General features: G+C 45.9%; 2 protein-coding genes across 3 annotated transcripts in view; both read right to left on the reverse strand.

Moving 5' to 3' along the window:
- The window catches only part of LOC114445915 (complement C1q tumor necrosis factor-related protein 3-like), a 33657-nt gene extending 24358 nt beyond the window's left edge, over positions 1–9299 (reverse strand). The window contains exons 1-4 of the mRNA XM_028421238.1: positions 9066–9299; positions 8896–8949; positions 8746–8808; positions 6689–6820 (exon numbers count right to left, since the gene is read on the reverse strand). Coding sequence (XP_028277039.1) covers positions 6689–6820; positions 8746–8808; positions 8896–8949; positions 9066–9270 — 454 coding nt within the window. The 5' untranslated portion in view covers positions 9271–9299. The remainder of the gene's footprint in view (positions 1–6688; positions 6821–8745; positions 8809–8895; positions 8950–9065) is intronic.
- A 675-nt stretch (positions 9300–9974) lies between these two features.
- LOC114445914 (complement C1q-like protein 3) lies at positions 9975–24783 on the reverse strand. 2 transcript variants are annotated; one of them, XM_028421236.1, is made up of 5 exons: positions 24550–24783; positions 24380–24433; positions 24230–24292; positions 11032–11166; positions 9975–10449 (listed from the first exon to the last, which is right to left on the reverse strand). In XM_028421236.1, the coding sequence occupies exons 1-5, from the start codon at positions 24752–24754 to the stop codon at positions 10169–10171; spliced, it is 738 nt and encodes a 245-aa protein (XP_028277037.1). In that variant the 5' UTR covers positions 24755–24783; the 3' UTR covers positions 9975–10168. The 2 variants fall into 2 exon arrangements, with proteins under 2 accessions (XP_028277037.1, XP_028277038.1); XM_028421237.1 differs by lacking the exons at positions 24230–24292; positions 24380–24433; positions 24550–24783 and adding an exon at positions 13896–14143.
- Between the last annotated feature and the right edge of the window lie 330 nt (positions 24784–25113).

Here is a 25113-nt window from a genome sequence, read left to right on the forward strand (position 1 = left end):
AAGCCAGTGTGGCGAGTCCTCTACAAGCCACCCATCAACAAAAGGACTGGGGATCTGCAGTGGAGGATCCTGCAGGGGGCGCTGGCTGTGAACAGTTTTATCAATAAGGTCAATCCCACGGTGTCAGTTTTATGTCCTTTCTGTGACGAGCCAGAGACGGTCTCCCACTGCTTCCTGGACTGTTGGAGACTCTCTGGTCTCTTCAGTGTTTTAAAGACTGTGTTTCTAAGGTGTGGCGTGCCCTGGACTGAAACCGCTTTTATCTTTGGAGCAGGGTACAAGAAAGACAACGCTGCAACCTGGCAGTTCTTAAACTTCATGGTGGGACAGGCTAAACTGGCGATCTACAAGAGCAGGAAGGAGCAGGGACCAGAGGATCCAGCTTGTAGACTCACAGCCATGTTTAGAGGCCTGGTGAAGGCCAGAGTGAAAGTGGACTTCAGGTTCCATTCACTCATGAACAGTTTGGAGGAGTTTGTCTCCAAGTGGTGTTTTACTAGAGCTGTGTGTTCTGTTGTTGACGGACAGCTGTCCTTCAATTCAGTGTTTTTATAAAATATGATCGTGTTGAATTGATGAATTGATCTTTATTTGGAATAAAGGTGTTTTAAAAACTCAAAAACTCTCTGTCTCTCCCTCTCTCTCTGTCTCTCTCCCTCTCTGTCTCTCTCTCTCTCTCTCTCTGTCTCTCTCTCTCTCTCTCTCTCTCCCTCTCTCTCTGTCTCCCCCCCTCTCTCCCTCTCTCTGTCTCTCTCTCTCTCTCTCTCCCTCTCTCTCTGTCTCTCCCTCCCCCCCTCCCTCTCTCCCTCTCTCTCTCTCTCTCTCTCTCCCTCTCTCTGTCAACGTCAACGAGCCTCCTTACAGTGTATGTATGTATATTCGTACTTATTTATCTATGAATGTTAGCTATGTCGCTAACGTTTGCTACATGTTAACTACGTATTAGCGATATCGCTGACATTAGCTACCAAGGTCATTAGCTCTTTGGTGTGTCAGGAAGGTAGAGTTCTAATAATCTGTTTTTGATCTGCTTTATAAATGAGATCTCGGTAGATAAGTTGTAGTTTAGTGAGAGGTGTTGCTTATCATAGTTACTGTGCAGACTGTTTAATACAAATGAACGCAGGTGATGATGACTGACTAGCCTGCAGGTTAAATGTGTTTGTACTGGGACAGACATCAAACATGTCCCATGATTTCTGAGCCTGTATCTGACCTGAAAGACATACAGTTCCTCTGCAGTGTTATTGTAGGTATGCTGGTAAATGAAGGGGACAGACAGACCGTCCTGAAAACACCTTTAAAGGTGAGTCCACGTTGATGGATGATTTGAATGTAAGGGTTGTGATCGCCCTTTTCCAAACTGTTTTGTAGAAACACGTCCTGGTCAGTCCTGTAATCCTCTGGATCTGTGCAGTCCTGGACCACACAGTGTTAATAGAGGCTGCTATTCTTAATGTTACAAAGGATTGACTTGGACATCTGGACTATATATCTGCAAAGTCACGTGACTTCTGATCGCTGGCAGCGTTTTTTTCATTCACTCGTTAGGGCCCGAGCACCGAGTGGTGCGAAGGCCCTATTGTAATTGCTGTGTTTATTCTTATTATTTGCCTGCCTGTTTAACTGCATTTTTCACCCCTTTGCCATGCACGAAAACTCACGAAACTTTGCACACTCATCAGGGGTGGCGAAAAATTTGATATTTTGTGGTCGCTGCAAAGGGGCGGGGCAAAATGGCTCTACAGCGCCCCCTTGAAATTTTCAAAACACCCCTCGCATTTGGCTTAGTTTGGAGTAGGTGCACGAAAATCGGTACACATGTTTATCATACCAAGACGCACCAAAAAGTCTCTTGACACCATGACCTTAACCCAACAGGAAGTCCGCCATCTTGGATGGAAAATGGCGATTTTTAGCGATTTACACCATTGGTATGTGAGCGAACTCCTCCTAGAGCTGTTGCCCGATTGACCTGAAATTTGCTGGAGGTCACCTAAAGGACCTGCTGATCAAAAGTTATCAAAAGCTTTTCTCTACCTTACAGGGCGTGGCCTCTGTGGCTCGCCAAAGTCTGGCGACGATTCATGATTTCGCCATGTAACTTTGAACGGCTCTCACGCCTGCATACTTTATCCAAACGTCTTCAAACTTTATGAGCATGACGAGGGCTCCGCCCTGAACACCTCCATATGTTGAAACCCTTACTTACTCGTGGCGCCCCCTGCTGGTAACAGGAAATGGCCTCTTTTTACTCTGACGTGTACTGCTCCTACATAGTTGACAGCATCAACTTCATTTCACCTCTAGAACCTTCCCAACTAGTTGGTGAAGCTACACTATGAAGGCCGTGAAGCTGCGTGCAATGGTGTCGATCCTTCGCCGTGAGATTACGTTTGAGTATTTAATGACCTTAATGACCTTCTATGATCATGAAAATTCATACACACATTCTCGGGGGCATGTACTAGCAACTGATGGGGGTCTCGTAAGTGGGCGGGGCAAAATGGCTCAATGGCGCCCCCTTGAATTTTTAAAATACCCCTCTCCATAGGGGTTTTTTTGGAGTAGGAAGACAAAAATCGGCACACACACAGAACACGTCCAGATGCACATAAAAGTCTCTTGCACCATTGATCTAGACCTCACAGGAAGTCAGCCATTTTGATTTAGGCGGTCAAATTTCAGCGATTTCCACCTTTGGTATGCGGACGAACTCCTCCTAGGGATTTCGACCGATTGACTTCATATTCGGTCGCTGTCACCTAGAGACCATGCTGATCAAAAGCTATCAAAAGCTTTTCTCTAAGTTAAAGGGCGTGGCCGCTGTGGCGTCACTTCGCCATTCATACACGAACAGCTCTCTCTCCTACATACTTGCTCCAAACGGCTTCAAACTTTCTGCACGTGGTCAGAGCCCCTCCCTGAACGTCTCTAGGTCATCATGATCTATGGCGCTCCCTTGTGGTGGAGACAGGAAGTGCCATGTTCTTCACTGACATGCACTCTGTTTAATCCTTCTCTGTCATTACACAGCGAAATGAGGATCACAGATTTGACGTCCCACAGAGACACCTGTGTGGTTTTCTGTATCATGCTGCCCGTGGCGGTGGCGACTGTTGAACATTCGCCATGAAACATCAACTGCTTATAACTTCGCCATGCATCGTCCTAGCGTCCTCAAATTTTTTTCATGTCCTAACGGTCCGTCCCCCCCACACGTCTGCATGCTCATGAGTCACCTGCACAGCGCCACCTACAGGAAACCGGAAGTAACTGCTTCTGGACATTTTTCATGTATGAATCAAATGTTTTTTGAGGTTTGATGCACAGACGGGTCTCCACTATTCTCATGGTGTCTGGCTCCACCCAGTGGACACATACGGCACTGCAACTGATATAACTCCACCACGGATGCTCCTAAAATCCTCAAATTTTTTACATGTGATACAGACCCGACCCCGACCACGTGTGGACATCTGTGGACAGCGCCACCTACTGTAAAGAGGAGGTTACTGCACACTAACAATTTTTACATATATTGAGAGATTTGTTGCACTGACACATCTCTGCTTCTGTCTACCGGCTTTTTCCCACCGCTGGCAAAATCGCCGCAGCTCGTGGGGGGAGCAGAGGAGGGAAGGGACGGCGTGACAGGGAGGGGGCGGTCGCGCGGAGTGCGAGGGCCCGATCATCGCTGCTTGCAGCTTTAATTTTAATTATATTCAGACTTTAATTTACTCATAATTGTTTGCGTTACTGCTTTGAGTGACAGGCAGCGATCACCCCTAAACTCCCCTCTTTGTCCGTACTTGGAGTTTTGGCGGACTTGATGCTACCAACATGGCGGCGGTCAGAGCGCCCTGGAGCCTTCCACCTCGAAAGGGCTCTTCAGAAACAAAAGGGTCAAGTCACAGAAGCTCTGTCCATAGTTTTTACTGTCAATGTTTTATAAAGAATAGAATAGAATATACTTCATATATATATATATATATATATATTCTATAGCAGTCACTCGGGACATATATATATATATATATATACATATATATATATATACATATATATATATATATATATATATATAATATATATATATATATATAATATATATATATATATATATATATATACGTATATATATATATACGTATATATATATATATATATATATACGTATATATATATATATATATGTATATACCAAACTGTGATGCAGTATGTCAGCAGGCTCTCAATGGATGAGTGGAAGGTCAGTAGCAGGGCGGGGTTTAGGTTGTGCTTCCTGTGGACTCTCAGGAAGTGTAGCCGCTGCTGAGCCTTCACTCAGGCAGGTTGGAGTGGTTGGAACACATTGGAGCCTGCTGTTCATCACCACCCAGATCAGATTGACCCCCATGACCCCTCTTGTTGGTTTTAGGCCTACAAGGCAACCCATGTTGCTTGTTTAGTCTTATCCCAGTGGATTGATGAGAGACCAGTGATCAGGGACTCATTATGAGCCCTTCCTTCTTTCCTATTCTTGGCTCCAGGGTGGGGCACTTGGACTCCATGGAACAGCATTTTCATGTGGGCAAGGCCCTTAGTTTACTGATTAATAAAGAGTCCCAAGAAGTGATCATGAATACAGTCAGTGCAAATGAGCTTCCTCCACTGGTTGGCTGCTCTCTCCCTTAGAGACAGGGTGGGGAGCTCGCTCACTCAGGAGGACCTCCAAGTAGATTTGTGGCTCCCACAGAAGCCTGTTTGTGGTTATGATGCTCCCTGGCTGTCTCCCTGGTGAGGTGGATGTTCAACAGAAGGAGACCCCAGACAGACCCAGAGTACTGCAATGATTATATCTCTCAACTGGCAGGACAGAGGAAGGTCTGGTCCTCTTACTGTCTCTTTAACCACTGCTGGATCAGGCTCTGGGTTTCAGTCAAGGTTCCTCAGACTGTTCTGGTTGTAACAGACTTTATGTGCAATGCTGTGTTTATTGTTTAATGAAGACAGAATCAGAACCATCAGCACTGTGGATAAAGACACATGTTCCATCACTGTCGATCATTCAGAGTGTTTTGATGCAGATGCAGAGGAAACATTTCAAACAGGTGAATGAGTGGTTGCCCTGCATCCTTCTTCATATGGAGGAAGATGAGATCATTTTTTTTTCAAGTCAAGTCAGCTTTATTGTCAACTCTGCTATATGTGCTGAACATACAGAGAATCGAAATTGCGTTACTCTTCACTCCGCAACATATAACATGTAACTAAAAACTAAAGATAAATATAAAGTGTAAAAAAATGTACCTACAATGAGGCACACACAAAATACAAGGCACAATGCAGTAAGAGTGCAAAAGATGTATAGTGCAAGTCAGTGCAGTTGGCATAATATAAACAGGAATGGTTTAACTTATAACAGCTTATTGAGACTGGTATGAGAGTGCAAAAGATGCAATGGTGCAAGTCAGTGCAGTTGGCATAATGTAACAGTCCAGGAATAGTTTAAGTTATAGCAGCTTATATGAGACTGGTGTGACATGACAGGGTAAAAAGTGACTGGTGCACAGAGTTCCTTTGGTAAAGTGGCTGGTACAAAGAGTTCCTATCTTGGGTGGTGGTAGGGGTGAGGGGATGGTGGTAGGGGTAGGGGGTGGGGGGTGGTGTCAGGGAAGGGGGAGAAAGTGGGGCACAGCAGGGAGAGAGTTCAGCTTCCTGACAGCCTGGTGGATGAAGCTGTCCCTCAGTCTGCTGGTCCTGGCCCGGAGGCTGCGCAGTCTCTTTCCTGATGGCAGCAGACTGAAGAAGCGGTGTGAAGGGTGGGTGGGGTCTCCTGTGATGCGGAGGGCCTTTCGGGTGAGACGGCTGTCGTAGAGGTCTTGGAGGGAGGGGAGAGGGACGCCGGTGATCCTCTCAGCTGCTCTCACTATGCGATGAAGCGTCTTCCTGCAGGTGGCGGTGCAGGCTCCGTACCACACAGTGATGCAGCTGGACAGGATGCTCTCAACAGCCCCTCTGTAGAAGGTGCACAGGATGGAGGGAGGGGCTCTGGCTCTTTTGAGCTTGCGGAGGAAGTAGAGGCGTTGCTGTGCCTTCTTGGTCAGGGATGCAGTGTTGTTAGTCCAGGAGAGGTCCTCAGTGATGTGCACACCCAGGAACTTGGTGCTGCTCACCTGCTCCACAGCAGCACCGTCGATGGTCAGAGGGGTGTGCTGACTCTGTGCTCTCCTGTAGTCCACAACCATCTCCTTTGTCTTCTCCACATTCAGGGAGAGGCTGTGGTCTCTGCACAGCCTCATTACATTGTTACAGTGATTCATGCTGATCTGATTACAACAGGAAGTGACCCCCTCTCACATGGTGAACACCAGGTGACCACTGAAGGTGGTGTGGTGGTTGTAGCTGTCAATTAGTTTAGAATTTTGCCACAGACGCACAAACACCTGGTCTCCAGGGTTCAGCTGCAGTGTGGCACCATTAGAAGTAGTTGTGTGTTGAGATGTTTGTTGTTCATACGCTATATAAATGTGCTCTGAATTCCTGACCAACACAGCACCTGTGGGATCTGGACCACTTCCACACAGGTGCCACTCAAAGTGGTACAGTCCTCTGACAGGTGCAGTGAAGATACCTGAGGACAGAAGCAGCAGTTAGACCATCAGACTGACCTCAGCTGAGAGCAGACGTTCAGTGCTGTTGTTACCTGTGTGTGGGCTGTAGGCGTTTCCGATGTTTGTGACGACATGTTTGAAGATCACAGTGGTGTATGTGTTAAAGGGTCCGACCGTAAGAGAACCTTCTGTTATCAGTGAGGCTGAGAAAGCCACCTGTTTGGCTGAGAGAGGAAAGTGTCATTTTAAGTGTTGTGTTGTTCTGCTGTACATATGTACACACATGATCTGTTGTTCAGACTTCAAACTGTACCTTGAAGCTGCTGCTTCAGCTGGTCCGTCTCAGTTTTCTGTTTCTCCAGATTTGTTACCTGTTCTGGAAAAAAAATTGTAATTATAAACCTTTAAACTTGTTTTTCTGAGGCCCAGTCTGCTTGTTTGTGTCCTTTGTTGTTTGTGGTCCAAATATTAAGCTACCCTACTAAGTCCTGTTGTGCTCAATAGAGGACTTCCAGCCTTTGCAATGACTACTCATGTGTTTGGGTTGAGGGCAACTTTCTCTTCATGCTAAGATGAAATGGAGACTTTTTTACCCAAGTAACCAGGAATCATAAATCATAAATAAAAAAGAATAAACACCTGTTGTTAGTAAAAATAATGACCCTTTCATCAGTAACAGCTGTGATGGACATGAGAACGATTCAATGAGGTTAGCCAATAGCTAACTAGCCTGCTTACTTTGTTATTTTCATTTAAAGATAGGGATGTCCCGATCCGATCACGTGATCGGAAATCGGGCCCGATTACGTGATTTCAGACAATCGGAATCGGAATCGGCTGTTACCTCCCGATCAGGACTCGGATATATATTTATTAGGGCTCTCAAAGTTAACGCCTTCTGTGCAGGGTGGCTATGACTAGGCCTGTCGCGATAAACAATAAATCAATTAATTGCACGATAAATTAAATGGGCTTTTAATTTAATCTTTTAATTTTTCGGCCGTGATAAATTACATTTGCATGCTGGTTTGTTTTCCTCTCTCTCCCTCTCGCTGCCAAAGAGACTGGATGACAAAAGGCGTCACTCCGGTGCGTCGTAGCGTATAACTTTATATGTCCCGCGGCTTCTGTCTTAAAATGTGTCAAATCAACAGGTAGTTCTTATTTTTAACTCATTGTGTAATGTTTATGGGATGTTCTGAGCAGACCACGGTCAGCTCGCTGTCTGCGTCGCCACGGTGCGTCACAGCAACACACAGAGCTGTGAAGCTGCTCAACACCGTTTCAACACTTTGCCACAATTCACCACGACACTAAACCTGCTCATGTATAGAACCTGCTCTCAGAGAGAGTCCGCGTTGTACGAGTGAAGTCCTCTCCTTCTCACTGGCGGCACTCGCTGCAGCGCCACCCAGTCTAGTCCTCTTGCCCAGTCCTCTGGTGCCATCTCTGCTGTCAGTTTCTATGTGTTTCTGTCCACATGGTGGCGTTTGTAAAATTCACTGCAGCTGTCTGCAGCGGCCTGATGCGCATACACACATGCAAACGCGTGCGCACACAAGCACATGTGCACAGGTCAGCCCACTCCCAGAGTGCGTGTTGTTTGGCTCTGTTGCTCATGACGTGCTGGTTGGTTTGACTTAACTCCATTGACTCTGCTCAGATAAGCCATGGTAAAAGGCCTACCACTACTCATAATAATAATATCAACATTAATATTAATATCATTAATAATAATAATAATAAAGTTGATGATTGGGGGCCTTTAAGGGTTAAATGTTCTTTAGAAATTAAAGTTTATTGATCCAATGGAGAATTTTGAAAGTATCAGATCGGGACTCGGTATCGGCAGATACTCAAAATCAAATGACTCGGACTCGGACTCAAAGACAAAAAAACCTGATCGGGACATCCCTATTTAAAGATTCAAACCTGGCCTACCTAGATCTCCTGAACACTTTCAATTCAATACTTTCCTCAGTACATATCAGAAAACCTGTTCTGAAGCAGTTCAACAAGTTGTACACAACGTGCTGTGAAAATACTTTTAGAACATCCTGAGTTGACCTCTTCTTTTAGCTCTGACTAGGCAGGAAAAAGTTAGTCAGGAGGATAAGACATGATCTGTTGTTCAGACTTCAAACTGTACCTTGAAGCTGCTGCTTCAGCTGGTCCGTCTCAGTTTTCTGTTTCTCCAGATTTGTTACCTGTTCTGAAAAAAGAGGAAAGAAGTTGTTACATGTTTGGACTGAGACACAGCTCAGCAGCACAGATCTGTTGTTCAGACTTCAGGCTGTACCTTGGAGCTGCTTTCTCAGCTGGGTGGACTCAGTGTTCAGTTTCTCCAGATTTTCTAAAAAAAACCTTCACACCATCAGTTTCTTTGGAAACTCAACATCTGTAGAATAAATATTGGATCCAATAAAACATAAAACCATCTCTGTCACTTCTACCTGACGTAACATGTACCTGTATTTTGTCTTTGTAGGGACTTGATCTCCTCCTTCTGAGCAGCCAGAGAGGCGGCCATCTCTCTCAGCACAGCGTGGATGTCCAGGGGACAGGGCTGGAGGTACTCCACCTGCTGGGCAAGAACTTCTTTTTCTGCTTCTGTAAGATTCTTGGAGTCAGAACCAGCCAGAAGGCAGAGCAGGAACATCACGGTGGTCTTCATCCTCTCAGTGGATCCTGTACAGGTGAAGTGTGTCTGTAACTCTGAGTGAGCTTTATAAAGCAGATGAAAGAGGTGTGACTGCTGGAACATAATATGTTGCTACAATGCTCTTTGTGTTCTCATTCTTTAAGTACATCAGAAAACCGGACAGACAGCTGAAGCCTGGTGTTGGATAACTGCAGTGAAGGAAAACGTTCAATTCAATCATTTGAACATGACAGACTGTTGTGGTTCAGAGAGCTGAGAAGTGAGCCATAAGAATGTTTGCAGAGGAAGTATGAGGACGTTTTCCTCAGCAGACCTGGATTTCTGGTAAATGTGTGGAGGTCCTGGAGGGGAGGAGACGTCTTCACTGTGATTCTGAGAAACACTCTTTGTTTCCATTAGACAGAAAAACCATTTGACCAGCTGACCATCCATCAAGTTACAGGTTTGTTGAGCCCTGTAATCACAATACTTTCTGAATGTATCCGGCTTCCATTCAAAGAACTGCAGACTGGTTGTTGTAGTGATGCAGCTCGGGGTCATTGCAGCTGCTGTAAACAGGTTTGGTTTGTTTTGGTTGGATACAGGTCTGTATCAGGCTGCAGTGTGTGAAGCAGGTGTTTTCCTGCTTCATCATCTGTTTCCTGGTTCCTCCCCCAAATCAAAACACACAGACTTTATGTGCAATGCTGTGTTTATTGTTTAATGAAGACAGAATCAGAACCATCACACTGTGGATAAAGACACATGTTCCATCACTGTCAATCATTCAGAGTGTTTTGATGCAGAGGAAACATTTCAAACATGTGAATGAGTGGTTGCCCTGCATCCTTCTTCATATGGAGGAAGATGAGATCTTTACATTGTTACAGTGATTCATGCTGATCTGATTACAACAGGAAGTGACCCCCTCTCACATGGTGAACACCAGGTGACCACTGAAGGTGGTGTGGTGATTTCCATTATCAAATATCTGTGAGTTAACCCACTGACGCAGGAACACCTGGTCTCCAGGCTGCAGCAGCAGTGTGGCAGCATTAGACCCAGATGAGAAATGAGACGGTTGATGTTCATACGCTATAGAAATTAGCTCTGAATTCCTGTACAACACAGCACCTGTGGGATTTGGTCCTCCACCTGCACTGATACACCACTCAAAGTTGTACACTCCTTTGACAGGTGCAGTGAAGATACCTGAGGACAGAAGCAGCAGTTAGACCATCAGACTGACCTCAGCTGAGAGCAGACGTTCAGTGCTGTTGCCTTTATTTAATGTAATGTATTGATTTCAGGGACAGTGCGTATTGATTAACATGCCTGTAATTAGCCAACAGGCTCTGCTTCAATCAGCCACTTTAACTGCACCCTAAAGACACTGTATGTGTTCAGGTTTCTGATGGTTTTGGGGGAGTCTCCATTCTGCAGCAGCTTGAACAGAAAAGGCTGTTTGACCCAACAGACTTTTCCTAAGGGGGGTGATACAGTCCCCTCTCACTGCCCCTCTGGTTCTGCTATGATCAGCTGATCGGATGTTAACGAACTGTGTAAGAGGAGGGGATGACAGACCATCACTCATTTGGTAAATGAGACAGAGGTTTGTGTTTTTGTAATAGCGGACAGTGACGATGAGTGTTTGGGACACACAGACGGAGGTCGGCCTGTAATCAGAAATGTGTGGATCACCATCTTTAAATACTGAGACCACAACAGCTGACTTCCACATGCTTGGAAACCTGCCCTGTGATTTTAGTAATAAAGTGTGATGGCTGTGCTTACCTGTGTGTGGGCTGTAGGCGTTTCCGATGTTTGTGAAGACACGTTTGAAGATCAGAGGGGTATGTGTGTTGAAGGGTCCAAGAGTTACACTGTGACCTTCCCCCAGCAGTGAGGTTGAGAAAGCCACCTGTTTGACTGAGGCAGAAAAATGTTATTTTAAACCTTTAAAACTTGTTTTTCAGTCTGTTGCAGAGTCTGCTTGTTTGTGTCCTCTGTCCTTTGTGGTCCAAATATTAAGCCAAGTGTTTGGGTTGAGGGCAACTTTCTCTTCATGCCAAGATGAAATGGAGACTTTTGTTTTACTCAAGTATTCAGGTATCATAAATTGGGTTCAGAATAAAAACCTTTTGTTAGTAGAACTTGTGACCCTTTCCTCAGTACAGAACAAAACGTACAACAAGGACAAATGTCAGTTTATGCTGTGAAATCTCAAGGGAAATTAAAGCTGCAAGCAGCGACGATCGGGCCCTCGCATTCCGCGCGACAACCCCCTCCCCGTCACGCCGTCCCTTCTCTCCCCCGCTCCCCCCACAGGCTGTGGTGAATTTGCCAGCAGTGGGAAAAAAGCGGCAGAAAGAAGCAGAGACATGTCAGTGCAACAAATCTGTCAATATATGTAAAAATTGTTAGTATGCAGTAACCTCCTGTTTACAGTAGGTGGCGCTGTCCATAGATGTCCACACATGGTCGGGGTTGGGTCTGTGTTACATGTTAAAAATGGGGGAGTTATACCAGCTGTAGTACCCTATGTGTCCACTGGGTGGAGCCAGACACAATGAGAGTAGTGGAGACCTGTCTGTGCTTCAAACATGCAAAAAGATTTGATTCATACATAGAAATGGTCAAAAAGCAGTTACTTCCAGTTTTCTGTAGGTGGCTCTGTGCAGGTGACTCATGATCATGCAGACGTGTCCGGGGACGGACCGTTATGACATGAAAATTTGAGGATGTTAGGACGATGTATGGCGAAGTTATAAGCAGTTGATGTTTCATGGCGAAGGTTCGACATTCGCCACCGCCACGGGCAGCCTGATACAGGAAACCAAACAGGTGTCTCTGTGGGAATTCAAGTGTGTGACCCACATTTGGCTGTGTACGACTGTGACAAGGAAGGATTAAACAGTGTGAGAGAAGTGCATGTCAGTGTAGAACATGGCACTTCCTTTCTCCACCACCGCTGTTCGTGTATGAATGGCGAAGTGACACCACAGCGGCCACGCCCTTTAACTTAGAGAAAAGCTTTTGATAACTTTTGATCAGCATGATCTCTAGGTGACAGCGACCGAATATGAAGTCAATCGGTTGAAAGCCCTAGGAGTTCGTCCGCATACCAAAGGTGGAAATCGCTGAAATTTGACCGCCAAAATCAAAATGGCTGACTTCCTGTGTGGTCTAGATCAATGGTGCAAGAGACTTTTATGTGCATCTGGACGTGTTCTGTGTGTGTGCCGATTTTTGTGTTCCTTCTCCAAAAAAAACCCCTATGGAGAGGGGTGTTTAAAAAATTCAAGGGGGCGCCATTGAGCAATTTTGCTCCGCCCACTTATGAGACCCCCATCAGTTGCTAGGACACGCCCCCATGAACGTGTGTATGAATTTTCATGATCATAGAAGGTCGATTTTTTTATCCACATTGGATAAAGTATGTGGGAGGTACAGCCACAAATACATCCATTTCCTGTGTGTTGGCGAAGGGTCAACTTCGTGATGGCGCCACAGCCAGACCGTATGACGAAGTGCTGCGTTTTTGATAACTTTTTGTCCCTGACCCCTTAAGGGCGAGTGCACCAATTTTCAGCTGTATCAAGCAATTCCCCTAGAAGGAGTTCGCTATAGTGCTGGGTGTGCAAATTGGAACAAGGCGTGTTTTTTTCAAAATGGCGGACTTCCTGTACATCGTGGAATTTTAGTCCAAGAGGCTTTTTTTCTTGTCACATGGCGATACATCAGTGTACCGAGTTTCAGGTCTGTAGCACTTGCGGTGAATATTTTCACACTTTAGGGGGTGCTACAGAGCCATGCAGCCAGGAGGAGAAGAAGAGGGAGACAGGACAGAGAGGATGAAGGAGAGAGAGGAGAAGAAGAGGGAGACAGGACAGAGAGGATGAAGGAGAGAGAGAGAGGAGAAGAAGAGGGAGACAGGACAGAGAGGATGAAGGAGAGAGAGAGAGGAGAAGAAGAGGGAGACAGGACAGAGAGGATGAAGGAGAGAGAGGAGAAGAAGAGGGAGACAGGACAGAGAGGATGAAGGAGAGAGAGAGAGGAGAAGAAGAGGGAGACAGGACAGAGAGGATGAAGGAGAGAGAGAGAGGAGAAGAAGAGGGAGACAGGACAGAGAGGATGAAGGAGAGAGAGAGAGGAGAAGAAGAGGGAGACAGGACAGAGAGGATGAAGGAGAGAGAGAGAGGAGGAGAAGAGGGAGACAGGACAGAGAGGATGAAGGAGAGAGAGAGAGGAGAAGAAGAGGGAGACAGGACAGAGAGGATGAAGGAGAGAGAGGAGAAGAAGAGGGAGACAGGACAGAGAGGATGAAGGAGAGAGAGAGGAGAAGAAGAGTTTTTGAGCATGCAGAGGATCAAAATCGCGATACCGTGGGCGGACCAAGAATAACCAATAAACGCTTGCATTACAATACGGCCTTCGCACCACTCGGTGCTCGGGCCCTAAATATTTCTAAATTGTATTTTAGCTCTGAACAGGCAGGAAAAGGTTAAAGTCAGGAGGATAAGACATGATGTGTTGTTCAGACTTCAGGCTGTACCTTGGAGCTGCTTTCTCAGCTGGATGGACTCAGTGTAGAATAAATATTGGATCCAATAAAACATAAAACCATCTCTGTCACTTCTACCTGACGTAGCATGTACCTGTATTTTGTCTTTGTAGGGACTTGATCTCCTCCTTCTGAACAGCCAGAGAGGCGGCCATCTCTCTCAGCACAGCATGGATGTCCAGGGGACAGGGTTGATAGGACACCATCTCCTGAGCAACAACTTCATCTTCTATCTCGGTCTGATCTTCTATCTCGGTCTGAACTTCTATCTCGGTCTGATTCATGGAGTCACAACCGGCCAGAAGGCACAGCAGCAGAAACACGGTAGTCTTCATCTTCTCAGTGGATCCTGTTCAGGTGAACTGTGCCTGTGACTCTCAGCAAGCTTTATAGGACAGGTAAGAGGTGTGACTGCTGGAGACATAACCTGTTGTCACAAAGTCTGAACATGGTGGATGATTGATAACATCAGCAAACAGCAGGCAGCTGACCATTCAATCAATCAATCTTTATTTATACAACACTCTTCATACAATAATAATTTTAAGACAAAGTGTCTTCCAAAGACAGAATCCCCCAAACACAGACAAACTTTTCAATTGTGTTACAGAGGATAAAACAGGGACGCGCTGTCATCAATCATTTCATCCTAACCATTAATAAAACTAAAGGAAACTATAGAAGTGAACATGAAAACACATGAGACATATAAGTCAGACATAAAGTCAGTATGATTGTCCTAAATCAGAGCGTCGAGTCACAGAGAACAGACAAGAAAAGGAGTGCGAAGGGAACAGGAAGATGACGTAAATATTTACATATATATATATATTTGTATGGACAGAGTTTCTAGGCTGGAGGGGGTCCAGTTAGGGACCACAGGATTTCCTGTTGTCCTGTTTAGTCTCATGGAACCAGGCAGCCGAGTGCGAAGCAGCTGGGATAAGGATCAGCAGCTTCAAGCCTGAGGCCATGGTGCTGCGCTCACAACCCTGCCCCACATAAGTGGTTTGGTTCTGTATTTATTGATTCACATGTGTGTTCATGTATTGATGACCTTTGACTCCAGGCACTGTGGGACTCTTCTGGTCTGAAGGGTCCATCTGTCCTGATGGTTCAAAGGTCAGACATGCCAGTGTCTGAGCATGGCTCTGTGCCAGCATGCTCCTGTCCTGCTGTAACAGCTGGTCGGTCCACTGTGTGCCAGACAGACCAATGAGGATATGATCACTTCATCAGTACATGTGCTCTGCCCGCACTAGGATGTGGTTTTGATTGACAGCTCAGATGTTTACAGTAGCAGCACTGTGGAAGTGTTTCTCTTTGCATGAACGGCTGCATGACATGTGACCCTCAGTCCTACCACAACATCCGTGCTGAGACCAGGATCTGGCTGCTTGTTTGAAGTGGTCTCTTGCTACAGGTCCAGAGCTGCAGTCAGGAGTTTGGACCTCCTCTGTTGAAGATCTCAGACCGTCTTGGTTCTGTGGGACAGGTGTTCATTGGCAGACTGAATGCTGCAGTGTCCACTGGTTTAAATTCAGCATCACGTATGAAAGCTGCATAAAATAGCCTGATGCTGACATGTAGTTCCTTCTATCACCTGTACAGTGATCTTCCATCTGGCTGGATGCTCTTTACTGTCTGCAGAAAAAGCTAAAAGCTCAGCTTCAGCTAGCAGTGTGGATGCACTGATGTGCTGTGTTGTTGTTTGGAGAAGTGTTGCTATGATTCATGTGTTGGAGTCAGACACGTTGGCCTGCACACATCTGCTGACTCAGCAGTGTTAGTGTTAACTCTGCATTGATGCTAAAGTTGCTAAAGGACAGAGCTAGCACATGTTGATGTGAGTTAGTGTTGCCTCAGCATTAAGAGTCAGCCCAAGTCCACATTGTGACTTCTTGTTTTCTTTGTGTTTCTGAGTTTTCACAGTGCTGCTAATGTAAACATCTGAGCTGACAGGCCGACTGCTGGATGTTTACTGAAGGTCCGGCTCAGCCGAGTGCCAAGCTGTCAATCAAAACCACATCCTAGTGCGGCCAGAACCTGTTATTGTTACAGACAGGACAGGAGCATGCTGACTCAGACACTAGTCCATGTCTTTGTCTCTTCTAGGCTGGACTGCTGTAACTGATCATTATCAGGACGCCCAGGTCGCTCTCTGAGGAGTCTGCAGCTGATCCAGAACACTGCAGCCAGAGTACTGACAGGAACCAGCAGCATGGATCATATCCTCCTCCTCCTCACCCACAAGGCCCTCAGAGACCAAGCAGCATCACATTTCAGGACCCAACAGCACCATACAATCCCCACAGAAGGCTCTGCTCTCATGGTGCTGGATCAGTTGTGGTTCCTAGGATCTTCAGAAGCAGAATGGGAGCCGGGCCTTTAGTTATCAGACCCTTCTCCTGTGAAACCAGATCCCAGTTTGGGTTCCAGAACACTTCAGCCAGAGTACTGACAGGAACCAGCAGCACGGATCATATCCCTCCTCAAAGTTCAAAGTACGTACGAAGCAAAGCACCGGCTGGGCCTGATGGCACCACGCAGTCCCTGAAGAACAGCCCACTGTGAGACTGCAGGTCTACTCGTGGTTCCCAGAGTAAGTAGAAGAGTCTTTAGCTGTCAAGCACCTCTCACATAAAAGGACAAACCCTGCTCAACAAGACTCTGAGGGTTCTCACAGAGGACAAAATGACATCCAGAGTAACAACATGAACAGCTCATCCATTCCTGAAGTGTTTAGATCCAAACACAATGACCTCAGTTTTGTCTGGATTCAAGAGCAAATGATTATGAGTCGTCCTGTCTAGATTTAGGGAAAGCTGATCTGCAGCCCAGCAGTGCTTAAGCATTAGGAGAATCTTCATGAGGAGGTTTGGGATCAGGAGGCAGGCTGACTGTGCTGCTGAACATTATCAGCTGTGCATTCTGCTCTGTCCCTCTTTTCCTTCTGTCTGTTCACCTCCACCTCAAAGACAAAGGACACTCCTTTGAGGACAACAACGTTCACATTTTAGACAGGGAGGAAAGGTGGTATGAAAGAGGAGTCAAGGAAGCCATCTATGTTAAGCTGGAAAAACCTTCCCTTAACAGAGGTGGTGGCCTCAGACATCATCTTTCTACCACATACAATGCAGTGATTCCATCCATTCCCAGGAAGTTTGCACATACTCACAGTAAGAACAAAGGGCTGTCAATCAGTCCCCCTCCGGCAGTTTCATAGTCGTTAGCCAGTCGTTAGACACACCTGGCCCAGTCAGCCAGAACATCACAGGTAAGTATGGAAACATTTAGTGCTATAGTTTTTAAGTTTTTTAAAGTTTTACCCAGACCCACCCACATAGGTCTGTAACCACATATAAACCATGTTTCCCCACCAAACAGTTAGAACCGATGAAGCTGCTTGGATGAGCAGCGAAACGTCTTCTAGAAAACTCTACAAGTCCAGACGCCTTGCTTCAATCTTCTCTACGTATGATGACCTGGATGACTGAGAATCTTCATCAACACTCTGTCATGTTTTGTTTTAGTGGTGCTGTTCTCCCTGCCTGCCTGCAGGGGGTGCTACATACCCATGTGTTAGTGCTGCAGCCTGTGGAGTGTGAGGCAGCAGCTCGATACATGTTGATCAGCTGGTTGTTATCTGACCAGCCTATGGGCCTTCTGTGAGGCCGGCACAGCACCAACAGCAGGAGTTAATGGTGGGTTAATATGAATCCTTGTATTTGAACAAACCACTTGAGGTAACTGCATCATATGAGTCGAATTAAACTAGTTTATAGAGTCAGAGCTACATATTCTGTGACTGTTGTGTTAATATGGAAGCTTTCATTTGGACTACAGAGGCGCTGTGGCTCTGGTTGTTCTGGGAGCAGGAAGAGCCAAGAGTCCTCTTTCACCATGAATACCAGCATCTACGTCCTCCTCTGCTGCTTTACCCGGCCAGTCGTCAGCAAGAGGCTGATGCTGCTCCAAGCTTCTCCCTGTTTAAAGGGAGTTGGTCCTCTTACTGTCTCTTTAAGCACTGCTGGATCAGGCTCTGGGTTTCAGTCAAGGTTCTACAGGCTGTTCTGGTTGTAACAGACACTGTAGAAGTTAAAGTGAATCCTGGAGCACTGAAGAGCAGCAGCAAGGTGTTGTAGAGCTGCAGCGTGTGAAGCAGCTGTTTTCCTGCTTCATCATCTGTTTCCTGGTTCCTCCCCCAAATCAAAACACACAGACTTTATGTGCAATGCTGTGTTTATTGTTTAATGAAGACGGAATCAGAACCATCAGCACTGTGGATAAAGACACATGTTCCATCACTGTCAATCATTCAGAGTGTTTTGATGCAGATGCAGAGGAAACATTTCAAACATGTGAATGAGTGGTTGCCCTGCATCCTTCTTCATATGGAGGAAGATGAGATCTTTACATTGTTACAGTGATTCATGCTGATCTGATTACAACAGGAAGTGACCCCCTCTCACATGGTGAACAGCAGGTGACCACTGAAGGTGGTGTGGTGATAGAGATTATCAAATATCTTGGTTCCAGCCCAGAGGCGCACAGACACTTGATCTCCCGCCTTCAGCTGCAGCGTCACGCCATTGGCAGCGGTTCCAAAGAGGCCGGCTGTCTGCTGCTCCCACGCTAAAAAGATTTGGTCTGAATTCTTGAACAACCCAGCAGATGTAGGACTTGGACCGTGGACACCTATGTACCACTCAAAGTGGTACGCTCCTGTCACCGGCGCCGTGAACAAACCTGTAGGACATTGTTTTGGACATGTTACCAGGAGATTTATGGCTTTATGTCTTTACCCTCAGCCCTTAAAATACCATCGGAGTTCTGCACAGAGCGTCTAACTGAAACCACATTTTACTGAACTGACTGGCTGAGATGAGGCGTTGCTGTGGTTACCTGTCTCTGGGCTGTAGGCATTTCCAATGTTGGTGACAACGTGTTTGAAGACCAGAACCGTGTGTTTGTCAAAGGGTCCAAGAGTTAGCTCGCCTCCAACCACCAGGGAGGCGGAGAAAGCCACTGGTTTGATTGAGAGAGATCATGATTACATTATGTTCAGTCCAACTTCTGCATGTGACAAAGAGCTTCTCTGCTGACCCACATCAACTGTAACAACAAACCTAAAGCTGTGGTTATAAAGAGGAACAAAGATGATGAAAGACCACTGTGAGCAGTTTGTGAGAAGAAATGATATCACGCCGTACCCGCGTTCTCCTTTGGTGAGCAGACGATTTCCACCTTCTGAACAGCCGATTGAGCGGAAACAGAAGCAACCAGGAGGAGCAGCAGGAGCAACATGGTGATCTTCATCCTCAGTAGAACCTGTGCAGGTGAACTGTGCTGTCTGCAACCCAGAATGAGCTTTATAGAGCAGATAAAAGAGGTGTGAACATGAGGAGGAAGTTAAGACTTATTTGATTAAATAAATAAACTGACAGCGAGCAGAATTCACAGAGGACTCTGACAACTGCAGACACACTATGGAGGAGTGTCTTCTTCAGGCTGTTAGCACAGGCACTAGTCTGCAAAGACAGTTTTAGGGTCAGGAAGAACATGGCACAGAGGCCATGAAGAGCTGCTCCCACATGTGCATAAGTGAGGTCCAACAGCATCAATGAACTGAAGACATGATGTGAAGAAGAAAGCATCAGAATCCCTCCATGTGACAGACTGATGGAGTCAAACAGGAAGCTGCAGCGTCTGGCGGCTAAAGCTGGATCTACACGCTGCTGAATCAACTGCTGAACTCATGTTTCTTCAATAAATAACTGTTATGTTTGTGTTTTGCTTAAAACTGATCCACTGCAGTCACATGAGATCATCAACAGAGGAGGTCCAAACTCCTGACTGCAGCTGCTGCAGGGACAGTACGGCCTTGAACCTCCAAGCTTAACCATCTTTCTCCACAAAGAGGAGAGGACACTGAGGAGTATTGGGCAGCAGTGGCTCAGTGGTGAGCAGGGTTGTCCAATAACCGGAAGGTTGGCGGTTCGACCCCAGCTCCTCCCTAGTCATTGTTGTGTGTCCCGCATTGCCTCCATTGCATGAATGCGTATGAATGAATCGGCGGTGGTCGGAGAGGCCGTAGGCGCACCTTGGCAGCCACGTCTTCGTCAGTCTCCCCCTGGGGAGCTGTGGCTACCACTGGTAGCTTAAAAGAAAATGAAAGTGAAAGAATAATGCATCTCAATGTAAGCGCTTTGAGTGCCTGCCCAACAGAGCAGAAAAGCGCAATATAAGACCAATGCATTATTATTATTGAGGACACTGGGGACAGACTATTTACTGCACTGAGGTGCAGTCCACTCAGACTTAAAAAAGGTCCTTGTCCAGCTGACAGCAGGAGGACAGTCACAGTGTGTGGTCAGAGCTACATGTGTCCACTGCACTGACACCTGCTATGCTATGAGCGCCTGAAGGCCCTAAACACCACCACACATCACCAGCAGAGTCACTGGCGGCTTCAGAGCTGCACAGCTCCATCTGCTCTGTCTCCTCCACCATGACTTCATCAGCACTGCTCTACATCAGAGAACTACACAGGAGACAGCCCATTCCTGTGGGTTCTGCCAGAGGTCTTTAGAGACGACAGCAAGAGCCCATCCACAGAAGAGACCACTTCAAACCAGCAGCCGGGTCAGGAAGCCATATCCTGGTCTCAGCACGGATGTTGTGGTAGGACTGAGGGTCACATGTCATGCAGCCGTTCATGCAAAGAGAAACACTTCCACAGTGCTGCTACTGTAAACATCTGAGCTGTCAATCAAAACCACATCCTAGTGCAGGCAGAACACATGTACTGATGAAGTGATCATATCCTCATTGGCCTGTCTGGCACACAGTGGACCGACCAGCTGTTACAGCAGGACAGGAGCATGCTGGCACAGAGCCATGCTCAGACACTGGCATGTCTGACCTTTGAACCATCAGGACAGATGGGTCAGAAAATGAAACCCTTCTTCCAGAAAACTATTGAAATTCCAAATGTTTTGGTATTCACATGTTTATCTCTCATGTTTGCATTGGAACAACACAATTTGTGGGGGTGGGATCTGTGGCAATGCTGCTGGCCTTGTTCCTTTGTCAGCGTAGACTGAGTCCAGGTCTGGAAGGGGGTCACAGTGAGATGAAGCTCTGTGTAGCACTTCTGTAGGAGTTCACCAACAGCTGGAAGGACAGTCTGTCAGCTTCCTGAGGAAGAGAAAGCTTTGTTGCGCTTTCTTGACCAGGTGGGAGGTTCAGGTGAGACCTGATGTGGAGACGTCTGGAACTTGGTGTTGTCCGGTCACTGCAGTTTTTAGTCAGTGTGAGTTAGCCTGTAGCTTAACACAAAGACCTCCTCTCTGGCCCTGCTGTTTCTCCTGCGCTCTCCTCTGCCTGGGTGGGACTGTAATGGCTTCACTAGTCTTCTTCCAGAAAGCTATTGAAATAGCAAATGTTTCGGTATTCACATGTTTATCTCATGTTTGCATTGGAACAACACAAAAAAGACAAACCTGATGAAAATCCTTATATTAGTGAATAATCCACCATGACGCTCCTGTCAGACGACACTCATCCAAACATCCCAGCCGGCACTGAATCAGCCTGAATTGTGGTGTATGTTTTTTTTAATGCTTTTATTGAATGTTTTTGTCTCCATTGTGCTCACTGGTTCATTCAATGTTTCCTTGGTCTGTTTGTTCTTTCAGGTGTGGTACAGTGAAGCAGGTGTTTTCCTGCTTCATCATCTGTTTCCTGGTTCCTCCCCCAAATCAAAACACACAGACTTTATGTGCAATGCTGTGTTTATTGTTTAATGAAGACAGAATCAGAACCATCAGCACTGTGGATAAAGACACATGTTCCATCACTGTCGATCATTCAGAGTGTTTTGATGCAGATGCAGAGGAAACATTTCAAACAGGTGAATGAGTGGTTGCCCTGCATCCTTCTTCATATGGAGGAAGATGAGATCTTTACATTGTTACAGTGATTCATGCTGATCTGATTACAACAGGAAGTGACCCCCTCTCACATGGTGAACAGCAGGTGACCACTGAAGGTGGTGTGGTGGTTGTAGCTGTCAATTAGTTTAGAATTTTGCCACAGACGCACAAACACCTGGTCTCCAGGGTTCAGCTGCAGTGTGGCACCATTAGAAGTAGTTGTGTGTTGAGATGTTTGTTGTTCATACGCTATATAAATGTGCTCTGAATTCCTGACCAACACAGCACCTGTGGGATCTGGACCACTTCCACACAGGTGCCACTCAAAGTGGTACAGTCCTCTGACAGGTGCAGTGAAGATACCTGAGGACAGAAGCAGCAGTTAGACCATCAGACTGACCTCAGCTGAGAGCAGACGTTCAGTGCTGTTGTTACCTGTGTGTGGGCTGTAGGCGTTTCCGATGTTTGTGACGACATGTTTGAAGATCAGAGTGGTGTATGTGTTAAAGGGTCCGACCGTAAGAGAACCTTCTGTTATCAGTGAGGCTGAGAAAGCCACCTGTTTGGCTGAGAGAGGAAAGTGTCATTTTAAGCTTTGTGTTGTTCTGCTGTACATATGTACACACATGATCTGTTGTTCAGACTTCAAACTGTACCTTGGAGCTGCTGCTTCAGCTGGTCCGTCTCAGTTTTCTGTTTCTCCAGATTTGTTACCTGTTCTGGAAAAAAAATTGTAATTATAAACCTTTAAACTTGTTTTTCTGAGGCCCAGTCTGCTTGTTTGTGTCCTTTGTTGTTTGTGGTCCAAATATTAAGCTACCCTACTAAGTCCTGTTGTGCTCAATAGAGGACTTCCAGCCTTTGCAATGACTACTCATGTGTTTGGGTTGAGGGCAACTTTCTCTTCATGCTAAGATGAAATGGAGACTTTTTTACCCAAGTAACCAGGAATCATAAATCATAAATAAAAAGAATAAACACCTGTTGTTAGTAAAAATAATGACCCTTTCATCAGTAACAGCTGTGATGGACATGAGAACGATTTAATGAGGTTAGCCAATAGCTAACTAGCCTGCTTACTTTGTTATTTTCATTTAAAGATAGGGATGTCCCGATCCGATCACGTGATCGGAAATCGGGCCCGATTACGTGATTTCAGACAATCGGAATCGGAATCGGCTGTTACCTCCCGATCAGGACTCGGATATATATTTATTAGGGCTCTCAAAGTTAACGCCTTCTGTGCAGGGTGGCTATGACTAGGCCTGTCGCGATAAACAATAAATCAATTAATTGCACGATAAATTAAATGGGCTTTTAATTTAATCTTTTAATTTTTCGGCCGTGATAAATTACATTTGCATGCTGGTTTGTTTTCCTCTCTCTCCCTCTCGCTGCCAAAGAGACTGGATGACAAAAGGCGTCACTCCGGTGCGTCGTAGCGTATAACTTTATATGTCCCGCGGCTTCTGTCTTAAAATGTGTCAAATCAACAGGTAGTTCTTATTTTTAACTCATTGTGTAATGTTTATGGGATGTTCTGAGCAGACCACGGTCAGCTCGCTGTCTGCGTCGCCACGGTGCGTCACAGCAACACACAGAGCTGTGAAGCTGCTCAACAGCGTTTCAACACTTTGCCACAATTCACCACGACACTAAACCTGCTCATGTATAGAACCTGCTCTCAGAGAGAGTCCGCGTTGTACGAGTGAAGTCCTCTCCTTCTCACTGGCGGCACTCGCTGCAGCGCCACCCAGTCTAGTCCTCTTGCCCAGTCCTCTGGTGCCATCTCTGCTGTCAGTTTCTATGTGTTTCTGTCCACATGGTGGCGTTTGTAAAATTCACTGCAGCTGTCTGCAGCGGCCTGATGCGCATACACACATGCAAACGCGTGCGCACACAAGCACATGTGCACAGGTGAGCCCACTCCCAGAGTGCGTGTTGTTTGGCTCTGTTGCTCATGATGTGCTAGTTGGTTTGACTTAACTCCATTGACTATGCTTAGATAAGCCATGGTAATAGGCCTACCACTACTCATAATAATAATATCAACATTAATATTAATATCATTAATAATAATAATAATAAAGTTGATGATTGGGGGCCTTTAAGGGTTAAATGTTCTTTAGAAATTAAAGTTTATTGATCCAATGGAGAATTTTGAAAGTATCAGATCGGGACTCGGTATCGGCAGATACTCAAAATCAAATGACTCGGACTCGGACTCAAAGACAAAAAAACCTGATCGGGACATCCCTATTTAAAGATTCAAACCTGGCCTACCTAGATCTCCTGAACACTTTCAATTCAATACTTTCCTCAGTACATATCAGAAAACCTGTTCTGAAGCAGTTCAACAAGTTGTACACAACGTGCTGTGAAAATACTTTTAGAACATCCTGAGTTGACCTCTTCTTTTAGCTCTGACTAGGCAGGAAAAAGTTAGTCAGGAGGATAAGACATGATCTGTTGTTCAGACTTCAAACTGTACCTTGAAGCTGCTGCTTCAGCTGGTCCGTCTCAGTTTTCTGTTTCTCCAGATTTGTTACCTGTTCTGAAAAAAGAGAAAAGAAGTTGTTACATGTTTGGACTGAGACACAGCTCAGCAGCACAGATCTGTTGTTCAGACTTCAGGCTGTACCTTGGAGCTGCTTTCTCAGCTGGGTGGACTCAGTGTTCAGTTTCTCCAGATTTTCTAAAAAAAACCTTCACACCATCAGTTTCTTTGGAAACTCAACATCTGTAGAATAAATATTGGATCCAATAAAACATAAAACCATCTCTGTCACTTCTACCTGATGTAACATGTACCTGTATTTTGTCTTTGTAGGGACTTGATCTCCTCCTTCTGAACAGCCAGAGAGGCGGCCATCTCTCTCAGCACAGCGTGGATGTCCAGGGGACAGGGCTGGAGGTACTCCACCTGCTGGGCAAGAACTTCTTTTTCTGCTTCTGTAAGATTCTTGGAGTCAGAACCAGCCAGAAGGCAGAGCAGGAACATCACGGTGGTCTTCATCCTCTCAGTGGATCCTGTACAGGTGAAGTGTGTCTGTAACTCTGAGTGAGCTTTATAAAGCAGATGAAAGAGGTGTGACTGCTGGAACATAATATGTTGCTACAATGCTCTTTGTGTTCTCATTCTTTAAGTACATCAGAAAACCGGACAGACAGCTGAAGCCTGGTGTTGGATAACTGCAGTGAAGGAAAACGTTCAATTCAATCATTTGAACATGACAGACTGTTGTGGTTCAGAGAGCTGAGAAGTGAGCCATAAGAATGTTTGCAGAGGAAGTATGAGGACGTTTTCCTCAGCAGACCTGGATTTCTGGTAAATGTGTGGAGGTCCTGGAGGGGAGGAGACGTCTTCACTGTGAT

Source organism: Parambassis ranga, chromosome 14, assembly GCF_900634625.1.
Source record: "Parambassis ranga chromosome 14, fParRan2.1, whole genome shotgun sequence".
Taxonomy (NCBI): Eukaryota; Metazoa; Chordata; class Actinopteri; family Ambassidae; genus Parambassis; species Parambassis ranga.